General features: G+C 45.1%; 1 protein-coding gene across 1 annotated transcript in view; it reads left to right on the plus strand.

Moving 5' to 3' along the window:
- TECTA (tectorin alpha) overlaps positions 1-20,027 on the plus strand; it is a 71,286-nt gene that overhangs the window by 41,881 nt on the left and 9,378 nt on the right. Inside the window, exons 10-14 of the mRNA XM_060268588.2 lie at positions 1,343-1,904; positions 8,138-8,337; positions 15,144-15,527; positions 16,440-16,726; positions 19,129-19,409. Coding sequence (XP_060124571.2) covers positions 1,343-1,904; positions 8,138-8,337; positions 15,144-15,527; positions 16,440-16,726; positions 19,129-19,409 — 1,714 coding nt within the window. The remainder of the gene's footprint in view (positions 1-1,342; positions 1,905-8,137; positions 8,338-15,143; positions 15,528-16,439; positions 16,727-19,128; positions 19,410-20,027) is intronic.

A 20,027-nucleotide genomic window follows, 5' to 3' on the forward strand; every position in this document is an offset into this window, starting at 1 on the left:
CAGAATTTGCTACCTAAGACGGACTGATTCAGCTTGCCTACCAGTAGGGCTGGCACTGCTCAGTAATGGGACATCACAATGTCTCCATATATCATGGAATCAAGTCCCTGTCATGGCCTTGGCCTCAGGTGATAGATAAGGCTAACTAATTGGCTGAATTTATATCCTTTTTCTCCAAAGAACTCAATGTGGTGTACAGGGTTTGCTCCCTTCACATTTAATCCCCACAACAATCCTGTGAGGTAGGCTAGGCTAAGGAGCAGTGAGAGCTTTGGAAGGAGTGAACTAGAGGGAGGCTCTTATAAGGCCTCAATCAATGCTCAACTTTCATTGGAGAAAGTTGTGTACTTGGAGCCAGCCAAGGTGCTGAAACCCCAGCTGCCGGTCCTTGTGGATTCTTGCTGAGAAAAGGTCAGAACCATCTCACATGAGATGGCTGCCCATAGCTCCCTCTCCATCTGTACATGAACACGTGATCTGTTGGGTTTTTGTGAGTCCAAGGTGGGTGGAGGTTACTCAGACCAAATATTTGGCACGTGTACTGTTACAGTTGCAGACTGTAAATACTGGTGCACCACAATCTCCCCATTTGTCAGATGAACCTGGAGTGTTTATTATGAACCCGTAGGCACACTCCACCTTGATTTCAATGGGTTTCAGTGAACCCAGCTTTGTGTGTTTAACTATTATAAACCAGTGTGCGGTGCTTCTCTCCTGCTGGATAGATGTGTCCCTTTTCGCTCATGGCACTGGTATTCTATTCTCTTTCTTCCAAGGAGCTCAGAGCAGAGTTTTAACTTGATGACAACCCTATGAGCAAGTTGGACAGAGAAATGGTGACTGGCCCAAAGCCACACAACAATTTCCACAACTTGCGCGAAGACCAGGTTTTCTGTGTCAGACCATCTTTCTTTGAAACCCACCTCCCAAAGCTAGTTATTTATTTTTCAAGATTTACATACCATTTGATTGTAGTAAAATCTTAAAGTGGTTTACAAAATGTATTAGGTAATAAAATTACCAGTAAACAAAAACAAAAAACAGTTAAAAAAACAATTTGGATTGTTCAAAAAAAAAGAGAGATTAAAGTCAACGATAAACTAAACATTGGATTAAAAGAAGTCAACATTCTATGCTTCTAGAGAGGCTAGCCTAAGCAAAAATGTTTTTAGTGGATGCCGGGAAGGGGAGGGGAGGAAGGCACTTGCCTCATGTCGATAGGCAGGGAGTTCCAAAGTGTGGGTGCTGCCACACTAAATGGTTATTTGCTAATAAATGCAGAATGAGAATGGTGGTGCCAGTTGTCTTGGTCACTAGCTAACTTCACTGCATCTCTTTGCAGATCAACAATGAGCGCCTTTACCTACCCTTGAAGCTTGGACAAGGGAAAGTTAACATCTTTGCCTTTGGTTTCCACATTGTCGTGGAGACCGACTTTGGGTTGAAGGTCGTCTATGACTGGAAAACCTTCCTCTCCGTCACCGTCCCACGGAGCCTTCAGAACAACACGTACGGCCTCTGTGGGCGATACAACAGCAACCCTGACGACGACCTCCAGACCTCAGGTGGCGTTGCCGTCTCTAGCATCAATGAGTTTGGCCACAGTTGGGCCAAGAGGGACCCCTTTTGCCAGGTTGGCTGTGGTGACAGGTGCCCTGCCTGCCGTAAGGTGGAAGGCTTCTGGAAGCCCCAGCAGCTGTGCAGCTTGATCCCCAGCAAGAGCGGCGTCTTCTCCAGGTGCCACAGCAAAGTCAACCCCACCTTCTTCTACAAGAACTGCCTGTTTGACACCTGCATCGATGGTGGCGCAGTGCAAACCGCTTGCAGCTGGCTGCAGAACTACGCCAGCACCTGCCAGACCCAGGGGATTGCTGTAACCGGCTGGAGAAACTTCACCTTGTGCTGTGAGCTGAGCCTGTTTTAATCTCTGTCGTTGTTCATGAAAACTGTCCTTTTGTTCCATCTCCAGCAGCTCCACTGATGTTTAACAGGGATATTTCTGGGTTGTTGTTTTTAAGGGGGTACTTTCTTCTTAAAGTAAATTTGGGGAGGCGATCGTAGCTCAGGGGTAGAGCACGCATTTTGCACACAGAAGGTCCCAGTTTATTATCTGTTTCTTGCATTCACACCCCACCACCTTTCTCTCCAAGGAGCTCAAAGTGGTGTACCTGGTTCTGCTCCTCCTCAATTAATCTCACAACAACCCTGTGGGATATTTTAGGTTGAGAGGCAGTGACTGGCTCAAGGTCACTCACTGAGCTTCATGGCTGACTGGGAATTTGCACCCTAGTCTCCTGGGTCCTAGTCTGACACTCTAACCACACTGGCTTCAGTTGAAAGGATCAAGTCAGCAGGTGATGGGAATGATTCTGTCTGAGGTCCTGGAGAGCCAGTGCCGATCAGAATAGAGCACCCTAGTGTAGGGAGAAACAGTCTGATGTGATATAAGGCAGCTTCTTATGTTACTATGTCTAAAAGTAACCTGACTAGGACTAGGCCTGGTTCTAAGTAAGCAAGTGTCTAGATCTCGAGTCTCAACACCACACTTAGGTCCAATTTCCTTTCCTGTTCTAACAGCTTCAAAAATAGCTGGCTGTGTGTTGTTAGCCATAGCTCCTGCTAATCTGTGGCCCTTGAGATGTCCCAACTTGCACGGCCAATGGTCAACAACGAAGGGAGTTGTAGTCCAGCAAGATCTGAAGGGGCAGAGGTTCCTCACCTCATGCTAAAAGGAAGGGGTGGGCCAGGCAAAAACAAAGAGAGGAATGATTTGTCATTGGAAACAATGGCAGAGAAGAGTCTTATTGCCCAGGCAAGACAGAAATCTTGACATGGAAGCTTTTATAGGGGGTCATAATCTAGGCTGTAGTTGGTAAGAAGCTTCCTGGCTAGTCTATCTGTCACCCACCTCCTCACTGGCCAAAGCTTGGTGTTGTGCAGGGGTCGAGTCTCCACTTTAAGCAAAGGAAATGATGGATTTGTCAATTTCGGGTTCTTGCTATTTCTCATATTTCCCATCTTAATAATAATAATTATAATAATTTTATTATTTATACCCCCCTCCCCCAATCTGGCTGGGTTGCCCCAACCACTCTGGGCAGCTTCCAACACATATAAAAACATAAATTCAGTTCCCCACATTTCTACATCCATTTTTGAAAATTCATCCACATTTCAGTGCAGATTTTCCTATGCATTTTGGCCTAACATACACGTTATTTTCACAAAGCAGTTTCCCCTAGTACCATACAATTTTGTCCTCTGTCCTCGGTAAGTTGACCCTAGCTGATGCATGTTTGCGTATATTACTAGGCTGGAGACATGCACGGCAAGGTTCGGATAAATGCAAAAGTCAAAGGATGACTGTGTTTTGATTCGGACATCGCTCTGCAAAAGCGTGAATTGGGCAGATCTGCCTTTAAATGCGAGCTGAATCAGATATCTCCCCTCATCCCTAATGACACCTCTCAGGCCTCGGATTTCACAAAGGCTGTGAGCCTGAGCATTGGCATGGATTCTTATTTTAAATGCACAAAGCTGGCTGACGAGGCTTTTGCCCTGGGTGCTGAAGAGTCAGCTGCTTGGCACTGTTCCCCAGTTCATCAGTATGGCTGGCCATCCTTCTGCCCAGTTCCAGGTCACTTTGTGGTCCACTTTGCAACAGCAGATTCAGTGTGATTAACTGCTCAGGGAGACATCTGAAATCTCCTCTGCTCTGCCTCAGACCTCCCTCTCAGTTTTCTTTGCCTCGTTTAATGATTGCTCTTTACATGGAGAGGTTGTTGTTGTTGTTGTTGTTATTGTTGTTGTTGTTGTTGTTGTTGTTGTTAATCTTTGCGAGACCCTCTGAGGTACGCAGAAGTGGAGCTCGGGTTGTATCAAAGATGGAGAACAGTTTCATGATGCTGAGGTTTGCAGGAAGGAAACAATGAGTGAATTGCTAGGAATGGAAAGAAAGAAAGAAAAAAAGAGCGAGCTTCTCTGTGCCAAGGTTTCCCAGAGAGAGGCAGAGACTCCGATTAGGGCACCTAATGACAAAATGGAAAGTATTGGATAAAAATGACACAGATAAGAGGAGACAGCGGAAAAGAATAGCTCAACAAATGCCTCAACATGAAAGAGATGTGTACCAGAGTCACGGAAGATTATCTCTCATGTCACCGGCTTCATAAAGGAAACGCAGCCACAAGAGGATGAATTATGGGTTGCTCCCTAAATCTGACAGATATTTAAGAACTCAGCACAAAAGCTCACTTTGACTTTGGCAATTCCTTGGATTCATTGCTGCAAACCTGCTGTGGCATCTCCTAACAGCCTGCCCTTGATCTGGCTGCTGTAAAAGTTGAAGCTGTTGTCCTTGTATTGTCTGGAGTGCCGTGTGGGGCAGATTTTCCCCAGCAGTTAGCTCATCAATGGGTGTGCATGCAAAAGGTCACAGTTTCAGTCTCTAGCGCAGGGGTGGGAAACCTCAGGCCTTGGAGTCATGTTCAGCCCCCCAAGCCTCTGTCTGGCTCTCAGGGATCTTCCCAGGCCACAGCCTCTCCCCAGCCAGGTATCTTACTGCTTCTGCTTTGCAGAACCTTGAGTATTTTTGCCTGGCTGCAGTGTGTCCTTGGATTCTGATAACACAGTCTGCACCTGCATAACAATTGTTTTTAGTTGTTTAACCATTTGTGTGTTTGTTGCCCCTGGGCTATTTTGGGAGGAAGAGTGGGACATAAATTTAATAACCAATAGCGACAAAAAATAATGAAAATGTGTTGATTCTGAAAGTTATAAAATTAGAAGGAAAGCAAGCAAGCAAATAAATAAATAAATAAATGATACTAACATGTGCTTCATTGGATATTCATTGGAGAATAGAGAGGGGTGTATTAAGTAACTGGTCTGCTGTACAAAGGTTAAAAAATCATGTTAATTGCTCCATTCAGTTTTGCATCTGGCCCTGCAGGCTGAAATGGGTCACTCCTGATTGCACCCCCTCAAAAAAATGCACCTGGGGCAACAGCCCCCCCCCAGCCCCCCATGCTATGCCACCGGCCAGATATGTAGCTTCATACACTCACTTTGCTTTTGAAGCACTGTCTAAATAATAAATGCATTTGACTCATCCAAAAACAACTGGGACTTTGTGAGTATTCTAATCCAACATTTACAAAGCACTTGCTATCACTGTGGTCCTTGCTCCAAGGCCTAGAAGCTTTACTTGCAGCAGGAAGGAGAAATAGCCTTCTCAGTGTGAGTGGCATGCAGAGTGCCATTGTCACTGCCAGGGATGCTGGGTCTTGTGGTCCTTGACAGGAAAAGACATATCACTGGGATCTGGGAGCACAAAAAGCCACCACCTCTGCCATTCACTGTTCCAAGGTAAGCTTCCGGGGGATCTTGGAACAGAGGGAGACAGATGTGGCTCACTGGACTGAGCCAAGCACAGTCTGCCTAATTGTAATGAGAAATGCTAAACCAGGCATCCCCAAACTTCGGCCCTCCAGATGTTTTGAACTACAATTCCCATCATCCCTGACCACTGGTCCTGTTAGCTAGGGATCATGGGAGTTGTAGGCCAAAACATCTGGAGGGCCGCAGTTTGGGGATGCCTGTGCTAAACCTTTCCAGATGGGACCTGCTTGTTTCCAACCTGTTGTGCTACAGAGTAGGCCCACTGAAGTTACTAAACATGACTAACGTAGGATCATTCATTTTGGTGGGTCTGCTCTCAGTAGAACTTAGTTGGCTACAACCAGCAGTGCAGTAGCAAATTCAAAAGTGGGTCACAGCCACACCCCTCCTAAGATTACACAACCATCTAATATTATACAATAATAATAATTTGAGATGCATTGCAATGATCGATGCAGATATCTCTGTGTTGCCTTTCAGCCAGACGTATTTTCTGGGCACGGACATGGGCAAATGTTTTGGAGTGTTCTGCACCATTCTCTTGAAACTGAAGCACCTTGTGTTTTCAGAGTTCCCAAATGCTTTGCTTTGGAGCATCCCATGGCTAAAAAGCTCTCCTTTCACGCTGGCTGTGCGGCTCTAGGGCATTGCAGACAGGGACTCTACTGCAGAAATAGTAATTAATTTTAAACCCACTGCAACCTCATCACTGAATACAAACCTACATAAGGAAGGACAGTCAGCTGCAGCATTCTACCAGATTGTCCCCTGCCAATGTACCCCCTACACCAGGTGTCCTGTGCCTTCACCAAGGTGGAAGGGGAGTCAGGTACCCCCCCCCGGCCCCCAGTTAGAAGGGAAGAACTGTTAAATAAGCAAAGGTATTTTTCTTGCACATCCAAACCCATTTCTGGAAAGATGTAGGTTAAATCTCCAGTCCCAGCGGCAGCTGTTCTTCATTTGTCAAATGCAAATGTTATTAGTTTATATATGCGAGCAAAAGAGTGCGTATTTGTTCTAAGGAGGCCTGTCTCTGTGGTCAATAGGATTACAATCTACCGTTCAATTACTCTCCTCATAAATGAAGATGCAAAGCTCCTCCGGCAGGCAGACCGTCTGGCAAATCAATTGAAAAGTCATTTTCATCACTAATAAGATTTAAAAATTAAATTTGGATCATTTTCTATTCACAAATTGATGGCCTAAATCAGCTCTGCTCCTGAAATTCAAGGACCTGAATGCAGCTGTTAGATGGAGAGAGGAGGAGAAGCAGAGGACTTGTGGATGTTCTCCATTCTGCCCTTTCATCTTTTGAGTGTTTGCAGTAGCTTGGCTTTTCAGACTCTCATAGGGTGGATACAGTTGTTTTTCAGAGGCACAGAAAGGTGCTCTGGAGGAGCAGTGGCGGCTGCATCCAGTGGGCAGCCAGATGTCTAACCTCCTCCCCCCATGGCCTGCTGTTACCCACCTTTCTGTGTCAGGTTGACAATAGCAGAGGAAGCAAACTGCACCCTCAAAGGACTTGATCTGGCCTCAAGACTGCCATTTGCTGACTCCTGTGTTGGTCGGTGGAGCTGAAGAAAGGTGTTTGCCCAATGTGAGACTTGGGGGTCTCTGTCGTACTGGTTTCCAGTGGTGGAGGAAGGTGCGGGGAGGCGGTCCGATATGGGCGCCATCTCTCAGGGGGGTGACAAGAAGGCACCCCGTGGGGGCTTGCCCTGCCGCCCCCGGGCGCGGCAGCACAAGCCACCATCATCGCACTGCTGCAGCCGCGAACGGAGGATCCCTTCGATGCCACTGCAGCCACAAGCGGAGGATCCCACCGCCGCTGCTGCAGCTGCGAGCAGAGGATCCCGCCGCCATCTGTACAGCGCTCGAGCGGCAGTGGCGGTATCGGTGCCACTGCGCATACATCGTACATAGCGGTGCCATACATGCACCGTACATAGCGGCGCCACACATGCGCTGCTGGGTGGTTTGCCCTACCCAACACCTCGCACCGGGTGCTTTTCCTTCGCCCCTCTCTTCAGATCTCCAGATTTTCTTTTGTTCAGAACAGAGCCTTCTTCATTGCAGTTCCCATTTAGGTATTAGGTGGCTGCTCCATGGTAGGACTGCCTCTCCTCACTACAGAAGGTCAGACAAAAAGCCTACCCAGGCCAACTCTCTGATCTCACAGGGGTCCACCTAATAATAATAATAATAATAATAATAATAATAATAATAATAATAGTGGCTTACCTCCAGGCTCTGCAGAACCTTTGCTCAACTCACCTGTGCCTATTCTCAGGCTATGCTTGCGTCTCTTTCTCATCGTTTGACAGTAAAGGGTCTGGAGCCAATGTGCCATGCAGATCTCCTCCCCTTTTGCTGTCTCTCAATAAGTATTGTCTTTATCAGTTGGAGAGGGAGAAAAGGAAGCACTCCTTTTGGCTTAGTCTTTTCCTTGGTGGCAACTGCAGCACTGAATTTTCGAGGGAGCATGAGGAAGATGGTGGGAATCCACCCCCCATATATTTCAGGTTCCTTGTTGGGGGCAATAGTGCTGAGCAAAGCTTCTCCCACTTGGTTTCAAGGACAGAGGCAATGCATTCTCTGGGAATTACAAAGAGACGCGGCCCTCTCCGCCCCTTGGTCATACTGGGTCTTCTGGTGTGCATGCGAGGGGAACATTGAAGTTTGACCATCAGGCAGGGGTGTGTTGCCGTGTTAAGAATTTTTTCTTCTTTTCTTCCAGCCGTCAGCTGCCCTCCCAACAGCCACTACGAGAGTTGTGTGAGTGTGTGCCAACCCCGCTGCGCTGCCATCCGGCTGAAAAGTGACTGCAACCATTATTGTGTCGAAGGGTGCCAGTGTGATGCGGGCTACGTCCTCAACGGCAAGAGCTGCATCCTGCCTCACAACTGTGGCTGCTATTCCGACGGCAAATATTACGAGGTAAGGCACCAATTCCAAAATGGCGGCTCCCAGGGCTTCTCAATTGTTTTGTGAGCATCTTCTTAGTCATAAGAATATAAGGAGGCTTCTAGCCACGTTGGCTATGATCTGCCTTCACAGTTGGAAGCACAGGAGCCAACTCCTAGAGGCTGAGGGGTCTACCCCCCCCCAATAAAATATTTGAGAGGGCTGGGGGCCCCCAAAGTTGATGGACATTGCCATTCAAATGGTGTGCACTCTGTCATGTGATTGATTATGCAGGGCAGGGCTTACTTGGGCTTCCCACAATATTTTGTTCAAGTTGGCACCCCTTGCTGGAGGCAGTAATGTTTCTGAATACCACTTGCTGGAAATGAGAGTGCTTTGTGTTCGAATCCTGTTTTCATGTTTCCCACAGGCAGATCTGGTTTGCCCCTATGAGAACAGCATGGTGAACTAGATGGGCCATTGGACTCAACCAGCAGGCTCTTCTTTATGTTCTCAGGTTAAAATTTAGGAATAGTGGCATGTTTCACATTAGCTTTCTTATCCGACAAATATTTTCTTTGAAGTATGTTATATTGATTTCGATGGGCTTAAGAGTGCTATTCCCCACCCTAGTTCCGTATCAGTTGGAGGTGAGCAATAGGGATCGGCTCTTTTTAAAAATATTGACTGATGGTGAAGAAAAGCACCTTGCAGGATGGCAAAGTGTCTTTCCTTCAAATAACCCCAGGGTCAGGGACCTGCCAATGTGGTGGTGGTGGGGATGCTACTTATCTGAATGGGGAGGAAGTTTTTCACTTTCTTTTTACCTTGTCTGGCATCGTCTATGTTTTGGTGGACTCAGATAATCTCTCTTGTTAAGGCAAAACTCATCTTAGAAATTCAGACTACTTCTAAATTGAAATTCGGAGTGTTTGCTCGCATGGATGTTGTTGTTGTTTTTTAAAAAAAACAATTAAAAATGCATATACGTATTATATTCTTTCTGTGACTTGGATGAATTTTCCATGAGGATCAGGCTTAAAATATCCAAAGGGGATATAAGAATGAAGCGAGATCCTGCTCAAAAGCTCCTTTGCATTCATCAAGATTCATTTTTAAAACATGTGTTAGCAAATCCAAAGCACAGTTTTCATGGTTCATGTTGCTTTAAGGAGGAATTGGGGGGGGGGCTCTCTGTTTTAGTGCGGGCTCTGATGCTTCCATGCTGTCATAAGTGTTGCATAAAAACGAGGGTTTCTTCAAGGAGCTCTCCTCATCTATATTCTTCCAAGCAGCAGCAACAATGACAAAAAAAATAAAAAATAAAAACCAGCTGTAGAATTTGAAATCGCACACTGCAAATTATGGTGTTTTTCTACCCTAAGCCGCCTGTGGGATTGGATTGTAAATGGTTTCCAAATGAGAAGAAACCAGAGGATGGAGATGGAATGCTCTCTATCTGCCGTCGTTGCGTCTGACAATGTCTCTGCCTTAATAGCTTGATTTTGGGGGATGTAAACACAATGCCCTTGGGAACTCGCTCGCACTCCTTCAGAAGGGTGAAATTTCCTCATAGATAATTTGCGGGTGCTGCAGGCAGCCGTTTCTCTTTCTTTCTTTCTTTCTTTCTCTCTCTGCTATGCTAGTTTGCATTGCTGTCAGCTTTCGGTCTCCTTACAGCGTGATCCTGAAATAATGAACAACGGTGGTGCATTTAGTGGCTTAGTTCTGTGCGTTATGTAATATTAATCAGTTTAATCCACACAATGGAATGACAAATTCCCTGTAATGAGGCTGAGTTTCCAGACTTGCTTTTGCATGGTGGGGTGCGGGGGAATACGACAAAATTAAACTTTAATTTGATGACCTCGTTTGCATGAACCAAGAGGGAGATCCTTCCCTGTTGCTTATGCCAGTGTGACTACTGAATCCCAAGAATTTACTCCTAGTTAATATCAATGAACGATATAAATTCAGGAGAAAAGAGATTTTTAGGCTTTGAATTCACTGATCTGAAAAAAAATACTGTAAATGAGTGAGACAGGAGCACAATCAGAGACTAGAATGGAGGCTCCTTGTTTTGTTTTGGGGATAATGAATGAATGTGTAGCATTTCAGTGGTGCCCATAGTTCCAGCTTGTGACAGCCCTCATTTTTTTAACACCAGTCCTGATAAATCACTATCCCTGTTCGTCTCTATTTTTGCTGTGTGCTGATGCCTTGTAAAGATTTTGGCAGTGCGAGTTGCTAGAGTTTTTGCCAGTCTTCAGAGCTGAGCTTCCAACTCAAGTTACATCTCTGGGTCAGAGGCAGGTTCTTCTTGCATCTAGCGCACATGCTTAGAAATGCATGTTCATTGGCAGCCTGTTGTGTGATAAGAGCACATGATTTGGGTCCAAGTTACAAGAAAAGAGATTCCATAAAAATGGTAGAGTATATAGAACTGGCCATGATGACTGGAAGAGTGAGAGAACAAAAAAACCAGAAATCTCAAAAAGAGTGGAATAAATTTAGAGAATATCTGAAAGTATACTACAAGCCAACAATAACACTAATTGGCTTGACATAATACCTACAATTGGTTAAATTAAAGGGGTACAACGGAGATAAAGACAAATGAGAAAATGTATAGAAATAATGAAATGAGCAGAAAAGTGAGGAGATGAAAATAAAAAACCAGATGTGAAAGGAGGAGGAAGCTAAGTTCGACAGAACTGATAAAATAAGAAGCGGAAAAAGAAGTTGATATTGAAGGATGTGGGGTAGGGGAAGTGGTGGTAGCAGTTGTATTTTTGTATTTATTTATTTTTTACTATATCTTGATGTATTGTACATAATGATTAATTGTACATAATTGCATACGAAATGTTTAACTGTTTATGTTTGGAAACTTAATAAAAATCATAAAAAAGAAAGAAAGAAAAGAAATTCCAACATCAGGATAATTACATTCCGATCCACACATTCAAATGTGGAGAATAATGTTTTTATTTCCCGATTATAATGCTAGCACTTCTAGCTCATTTTTAATGTTCCTTTTCCCACTGCAGTACCTGTTGCATTATGGAACTGTGCCTTGCTGAGCAATACACTGGCACGCTGTGCTAAATTTCATCCACACCAGTGCCTTCTGCTCCCCCATGATTCCCCCATGAAAAGAACAGGGAAGAACTGTGCCTGCATATCACCCCAGATTTCCTTACTCTGCTCCTGCGATTTTCCAGTGTAAAGGGTCTGCAAATTGACTTTTTTCTGACTCAAATAACATGGAAGTGAGTGCTAAACATGTTATGTCCCTTCAGTTTTCCAAAAGTGACTATTAAGTCACTTGAAAGCCCAAATATAATACAGAAATTAAGATGCAAGGTAATTCTGGGGAAAGGGAATAAATCACTATGTGAATGCAACCTAAAAGGTGCAGATCCAATCAGTTTGTATCCAAATTCCTAGAAACTGAACTCCTCAAGCAACCCTACATGTCTCCCGTGGAAGGTTGAAGGGTATAGAATTGTTATGGAATTTGTTATGGAATTATTTTGACATTTAAAAGCACCCTTTACCTCTTCTTTCAAAGTCATAATTGCAACCCTTTTGCAAGGTCTGTTGTATTGCCAGTTCGGACTGCAGGATGGCTGCCAATGAATAATGGCTCGTGTAGACAGCTTTGCCTCTCCCCTTTCCTGCAGTTGCTCTCCTGCTTTCTTTTAAAATGTGGCTACTGCAGCCCCTTATCAACTGAGAAGCAAGCTCATGTGCTCAATTATTCTATAAATCTAATAACAAGAGGGGTGGAATGTAATGCATGCTCCTCTGCAAAAGTAAACATCGGTGGTCAACGGGATATTTGTTGAGCTCTGTTTGGAACGAGGAGAGAAGCGAGGTTGCTGTGGAAACTGTAACTTTGAATTTCCTTGCTTTTACAAGTGATGAAGGTATCGGCAAGTAGTATTGGTTTTGAATTTTTCACACGCCTTTTTGGGCGGCCAGAATTAAGCCCACAAGTCAGGTTGTGTGTAAAAACAAACCTGGAGGAAGGGAGGGGAGGCAAGCAGCACTGGAAAGCTTGGTGACCTTGCAGTGCTTTGGCCAGCTTATAGGGAAGTGATCTAGAGTCTCCTTTCATTCATTTGCCCTTGCCTGTTGGAAGCAGTGCTTTTTTTTTTCTGGCACTACTCAAACAGGCACATTCCCCACCCCCACCCCCAGTCTTGCAATGACCCTCATGGTCCCTTCCAACTCTATGATTCTACTATTCCTTCTCCCATCCCCCATGCCCAGTTCCTAAGAAAAAGGCTGATTAGGTGGAAAGGCAAGTGTCAATGCTTTTATTTCAGACTGTCACTATTTTCAGATGGGATTCAGTCACATAATGGCAAATTCAAGTTGTCAAATTAAAGCTGATTCTCTTGTGCAACAAACCTGGCTGCTTCCTCCCAAAATTGGACTTAATGTGAAAAGGAAAGTGTCGAAAAAATGCACTAGAAAGTAAGGCATAAACACTTTCTTGATACAATGTCATCTAACCTGCCCGCGAATGAATCAGAATGAAAACTCAGTAGATAACCAGTGTTGTCTAACCTACCTGCAAACTTCGGACATACAAATCGGGATGAATGGTGAATAAACAGTGACCTTTTCCCCACAGTTATAATAGTTCAGAAATTGTGTTAGGCTAAGGGCAGGCATGTATGTATGCCACTTGATTATTCAGCCGTTGACAGCTGTCAATTGAATGTGAACTATTTCCACCCTACAACTCTTGATTCGCTCAGATGTAACACCATACCATGGTTTGGCATTGTGTGTGCGAACAGAGCCTCATGTTCAGGCACTTCTTTCTTCCACTGCATGACACAACTTCTTCACTTACTGTTAGGTTCTCAGCAGACCATGGCCTGCCCTTAAACCAGGATACAAAACCTTGTTTATTTCCTTGATTGGGATCCTGGTTTGAGGACAAACTGTACTTTGCATGAACCATAGTTTGCTGTGCTCAGCCACAATGGCAAACAACGGAAAAGAAAGTAAAAATGCACAAGCATGAGGCTCCGCTCATGCATGTAAGGCCAAACCATAGTTTGGTGTTACAGCTGAGCATAACCCGTGTTTTAGAGGTTTATCTTTTGTATGTATGACTGCTGCTCTTTGCCAAGCCTACTAGTGCACACTTTAAGGATTTTCTGGCCATATTTAGGAGCATACACAGGCATCACATCACAGATAGGCAGCCATTCTCCAGGAAACGACCCTTTGGGATGCCTGAATGTATGCTGGGGAGAAACACACAGACAAATTCAACAGGTTTCAGTGTGATAAATGCCTAAAGTCCCTGCCAGTGGGTTTTCAGCCACCCACAGATCAGTTGACAACATTTAGGGTGTCTGTTTAAACAGGTACTGCATGACTGCCCTCTCCTGGTTGCAAGGAACACTATGTCAATCAGCACAAGAGTCTGCAGAGCCCTGTTCTGTTGCAAATGTCTTGAAACCAAACCAAACCAAGTTTTAGGGTCAGGCCACTATCTGCTTGAAGAGCTGATGATGATGATTTTTTTTCCCTAAAGAAAAGAGAAGTGTTTATATAATGCCCTCTCCTGAAACACCAGTGTAGTATACAAACGACTGGCCATTCAAGGGACATTTTAAGCAACTGCTCAAGTGTACTTGCATAAAAAAGTATTCAGGAGATTCTTGAAAGCCCGTAGTAAGGATGCCTGCCAAATACATATTTGGAAGATTGTTTTGCAGCATGGAAATAGCAACACTAAATGCTCAGCTCCTAGTGAAGGCCAGTTGGGCCTCTATAATACAGCAGACAACAGCACTTCTCCAGATTCCCTCAGTGTTCGGGCTGGGATATAGGGCTCTGTGAGTTCTTAAGGAACCCTGGACCTATTAGTAGTAACAACAACAAAAATAATTCTTGTTTTGTAGCTAGCGTTGCTCAATATGAATGGGATCTATTTCTCACATTGCTTTTTCTGACCAGGGAGCATCATTTCTTTTTCTCAATCCAGGTATATCACATCAAACAGATGAAACTTGGTAGGGGTCTTAATACAGACGACTGCCCGAATTGGGGGGGGGGGCGATTTCATTTGATTCTTTTTAAAATGTGTCTCCTACTTTCTCTTCAAAAGAAATCAAAGCAGCTACCAATGTGGGTATAATTAAAACAATCTGGACCATCACAATACTAAACAAAAATGGCACAACAGCAAACAAAAAAGCACTGAAGCAAACCTGCATAACCCCATCAAAGCAGTAAGCAAAGAAATGAAATCAATATGAAGACACAACCTCATCAACAGCAACAAGAAGGACATTCAGAAATGGCAGCCAGCCACCACTAAAAGCCTCCCAGAAGAGCCAGATCTCGTATCTAGGAGGCTGACAGACAATGGCTGTAATACACACTATTCATTTAAAGTTCACTCTCTTCCTCAAAGAATCCTGGGAACTGTAGCTTATCCCCCGCCCCCCGCCCCCAGAGCTACAATTCCCAGCACCCTTAACAAACTCTAATCCCCAGAACACTTTGAGGGAGGCGAAATGTGCTTTAAATGATGGGACCCAGCATGCTTTGCTGGGTATGGTGTTCTGTAGGGTTGGCATCATGACTGAAAATGTATCACTCCTCAGACCCACCCACCCCACTTGTTAGCTAGCAGGCACAGAACCGGACCCAGAACCTCAGATGCTGAAAAAAGTGCATGCACTTTGGATTCCCGTTTTTGATTTGGGCATTCATTGTACACACCCTTTTTGGATGGATCCACTGTGGGTTTGGAAAAGTCATTCATGTTATGCTTCCTTCTCTTCCTTGCTCATTTCCTGCAGCCCAAGCAGCTCTTCTGGAGCAGCGACTGCACCCGCCGCTGCCGCTGTTTCCGCCGCAACCTCATTCAGTGCGACCCACGGCAGTGCAAGTCGGACGAGGAGTGTGCCCTCCGGAATGGAGTTCGTGGCTGCTTCAGCAAGAAGAGTTCCTACTGCGTTGCAGCGGGTGGAGGGGTGTTCCGCACGTTTGATGGTGCTTTCCTCCGCTTCCCTGCCAACTGTGCCTTTGTCCTCTCCACAATCTGCCAGAAACTCCCTGATGTCTCCTTCCAGCTCATCATCAATTTTGATAAGTGGTCTTCCCCAAACCTGACAGTCATCTCACCTGTTTACTTCTATATCAATGAAGAACAGATTCTTATCAGCGATCGTAATACTGTCAAGGTACAGTACTGACTCATTTAGAATGCTAGATCATAAGAGCCTGCTGGATGAAACCAGTGGCCCATAGACCCAGCATCCTGTTCTCATAGTAGCCAACCAGATGCCTATGGGACGCCCCACCCCCTCTGGTGGTTTCCAGCAACTGGTATTCCAAAGCATTCTGCACCTACTTTAACAGTGGAAGCAGAACAAGGGCCATCAGGGGCAATTTAATCCATAGGTAGCTGGTGGTCCCCTAGGAACTGTCTAAATCCCAAGACTCCAGTAATGATACACACAGCATCCTATTCTAGGTAGTAAGCAGGTCCATGGGGGCGGGGGTGTTCAGTCAAGAGTTCATGTACAAATGGGGCTCTTGACACATCCAAGTAGATTCCTGGGTGTGTAGAGAAGTCAATCTAGATACTTACACACCAGTGGAGAATCCTTGCTCCACTCTGTCACTTTCTTGAAGTCCATGGTCTCACCCTTTAGGTACAGAAAATCTGATCCTGATGTTATGACATACTTATGCTAATATTAGGTGCTTGTCTTGACTGTTAACTAGGACCTGAACCTGCAGCCTCTGAAATTGAAACCCCCTCTAGCACTAGCTGAAGAGTTGGCTTTCCTTGCTAACAGAAAGTCCCAATCTTTTTTCTGGAAGTTACTGGTTGGGAATTTGCAACACTGAATTCTGAAATTCAAATTTATCCATTCCCAAATTCAGCTAAACCAATCAGGTTAATTTGATGTCTTCATTGTGGAAGATGACTGGCATCAAGTCCTCACACACAATTTGAACATAGGAGTTTAACCTTTCAAAACTGAGCATTACAATTTTTCATATGATCTTGTCCATTTTTATAAGTTAGCCAAAAGAGAAAAAGATGCATCGATGTAGCATAAAATATTGCTCGATTTCTTGATCAGGTGAATGGGACACAGGTGAGCGTCCCCTTTGTGACTGGTTTGTCAACCAAAATCTACAGCATAGAGGGCTTCCTGGTCATTGATACCAGCCCAGATATCCAGATCCATTACAATGGCTTCAACGTCATCAAAATCGCCATCAGCGAGCGACTGCAGAATAAAGTATGTGGCCTTTGTGGGAATTTCAACGGGGATCGCACAGATGATTATGTCACCTTGCGAGGGAAGCCGGTGGTGAGCAGTGTGTTCCTGGCACAGAGCTGGAAGACGAATGGCATGCAGAAGAGGTACATGGAGTGATGCAGGGGGACTGGGGGAAGGGCTGCAAATTTCAGCCAGGCAAAAGCAATTGAGGGCAGGGAAAGACAAAAGCAATTGAGAAAGGTGTGGAGCAGCACCAATGAAAGTCATGGCCTGAGGAGAAGAGGTGTGGTTTGAGATGGGATGGGACTTGGAGGCACTGTTTTACAGCGGCTCTGTTCCTTCCTGGAGAGGTGAACCCAGAAGGTGGTGCTGGGGGACTCCTGTTGGCCTGCAGGGTCCCTCAGGGTTCGGATCTGTCCCCCATGCTATTAAACAAAAATCACTAGGAGAGGTCGTTGGGGTTCGGTGCCACCAGTATGCTGATGACACTCAGGACTCAGCTATACAGCTACAAAAAAACGTTTTAAGTGTGTTGTAAAGGGCAATATACAAATGTGACACTAGGTGGTGAGAGTGAGCTATGGCAAAGTCAATGTATTTTTTTCCCCAAACCCTTTTAAAAAACATTTTCACAACATTTTTTCTATGTGTGTAGATTCCACCTCAGTTCTATTTCTCCTTTCCACCTACAGCTGTCTCGGTTCTAAGCCAGCGTCTGTCATCAGTAATGGACTGGATGAGGGTGAACAAACTGAAGTTTAATCCAGGCAAAATAGAGGTGCTCTTGGTCAGTCGGAAGGCAGAACAGGGAATAGGGATTCAGCCTGTGCTGGATGGGGTAACACTTCCCCTGAAGACACAGGTTCGCAGTTTGGTCCTGGTCCTGGACTCAGCCCTGAGCATGAATGGCCAGGAGTGCATTTGCACAGTGAAAGCTAGTTCACCAGCTGCACCCATTCCTTGAGATGTCTGATTTGGCCACAGTGGCACAGTTACATCCCATGCCTTAGTTACATCTCATTTGGATTGGTGTAACACACACTACGTGGGGCTGCACTTTTCAAAGCGCTCAAAAACCTCAACTGGCTCAAATAGCTGCAGCCAGATTGTTGGCTGGAGCTGATCGTAGGGAGCTTAGACTCCCTTGCTAGAGCAACTGCACTGGCTACTGGTGGTCTGTTTCCAGGCACAAATCAAAGGGCTAGTTGTCACCTATAAATTCCTACATGGCTTAGGTTTGAGCTGTCTGAGAGACTGCATTTCCTCATACAACCCTGCTCAGGTTCTGAGATCTTCGGGGGATTCCCTTCTCTTGGTCTCATCACCCTCACAGGCATGCTTGGTAAGGATGCAGAAGAGGGCCTTCTCAGTAGCTGCTCCCAGATTTTGGAGCACCCTCCCTGGAGAAGCTAGAGTGGCTCCCTCCTTGCTGTCCTTCTGCCAGCAGGCAAAGACATTACTGTTCCAACAGGCTTTGGGGAATCAACTGCTTTTAATTAAAGGGCTGGTGCTTGTTGTATTTATTGCTGTGTTTTAAACAGATTTTAGATATGTATATAGTTTAAAAACTATCAGTGTTAAATTGTTTTTTAATGATAGTTATTTCTATGTTTTTAGCGATTCTTCTTTTTATTTGTAAGCTGTCTCGAGTCCCGTCAGGGAAAAACCACCACCACCACCACCACTACTACTACAATAAGAGAGTCCTGGGGGCCAGATAGTGTGTTCTGACCGGCTGCATTCAGTCCCCTCAGGCCCTGAGGTTCCCCACCCTTGCTCTAGGTGAAGTAAAGGACAAATACTCATTTCCTGAGCCTGCTGCAAAAGCAGGGACAAGAGTTTGGAGACTGCAGAATCCCAATCTGCACTTGTCTCTTTATATATTATATAAAAAGAAGTAGACTTTTAGATATTTCTGGTTGCAGTGAAAATCTTAAAAGGCTGACAATGTCTATTTAATGAAAGATAAGACAGGGTGGGCTTTGGTTCTTTCAGGGGCCAGAAGATGCAGCTTCTGCATGCAACACACATGCTGGGTCATAAGCAAGTGGGAGCTAGGAATCATGCCAGGAATCAGAGGTGAGGAGGTCAAGTCAGGGAACAAGCCTCAGCCAGCAGAAACTATTATTGCTCAAGCAAAGTCCAAGCCCACGTAGGAAGCCTTTTTATAGTCCCTCCTGTTGAGAAAAGCCAGTGGCCATCCTGGGTGAGTGGAGCCACTCTTTTGTATGGAGACTACTCACTGCCTAGAAATATGTTCCATACTCTAGCCCAGGCATCCCCAAACTTCGGCCCTCCAGATGTTTTGGACTACAATTCCCATGTTCCCTGACCACTGGTCCTGTTAGCTAGGGATCATGGGAGTTGTAGGCCAAAACATCTGGAGGGCCGAAGTTTGGGGATGCCTGCTCTAGCCCTAGTGCCTCGCTGCACACACTCATGGTTTCCTGATACAGCTTCCACCACTGTGCTCTTCCCCGTGCTTCTTGTACACCTTTCCACATCTTCAGTATTCTGCAGTCTTTTGTGGTTTTTGTGATTCCAGCTGCAATGAGCTTCAATACGCTCAGTACGCTGCCACCTGCGACAACGTGCAGATCCAGGTCCTGCAGAGCGACAGCTACTGCCTCAAACTTACTGACATGAAAGGCTTCTTCCAGCCTTGTTACGGGCTGCTGGACCCAATGCCCTTCTATGAATCCTGCTTTCTCGACGGCTGCTACAACCAGAAGAAGTACCAGCTCTGTGGCTCTCTGGCAGCCTATGGGGAGGCCTGCCGCTCCTTTGGAATTCTCAGCACGGAATGGATTGAGAAGGAAAATTGCTGTAAGCGAGCTAGGATTAGTTCCATCTTCCTACTGAGAAATTCTCAAACTTTGTCACAGTGGGCTTCCCTAAGTCAATAAAACAGCTATTCAAGGGCACATCTGGCATGTTAGATCCTGCTGTTGACCAGTTACATTATTGCAGGTTTATCGGGAGCACAATAAAGGGCTATCTAGACAACACTTTCAGCATGTAACAGTCTTGGGTGCTAACTTTTTATTTCAGGGAAGAGGCATTGTAAAAATAAAAAAATAAAAAAATCCTGAACACATTAGTTCTTAGACTCTGAAATATATGAATTGTACCAAATACTTGGAGTGGAACCACTGAAGTTAATAGCATGGTCTACATAGATTCATTGATTTCAATGGGACTGCTCTGAGTAGAAGTTAGTTGGATGCAGCCCTGCATTACAGCCAGTTGATTCTCTGTGTTCTTTGCCATCCAAGCTTAGAAATCCCCTCTGGGTAGTATTCTTGAACTTCGTCATTGCAATGGCGAATATAAAGACCGAACATAATTCCTAACATGTTTCCTAACAATAAGACCTAACATGATTGATTACACTTTAGATTAATTCACATCTCCCCAACAAGGGCTGGTTAACACAGGAGAAAA

Source organism: Zootoca vivipara, chromosome 14 (genome assembly GCF_965207765.1).
Source record: "Zootoca vivipara chromosome 14, rZooViv2.hap1.1, whole genome shotgun sequence".
Taxonomy (NCBI): Eukaryota; Metazoa; Chordata; class Lepidosauria; order Squamata; family Lacertidae; genus Zootoca; species Zootoca vivipara.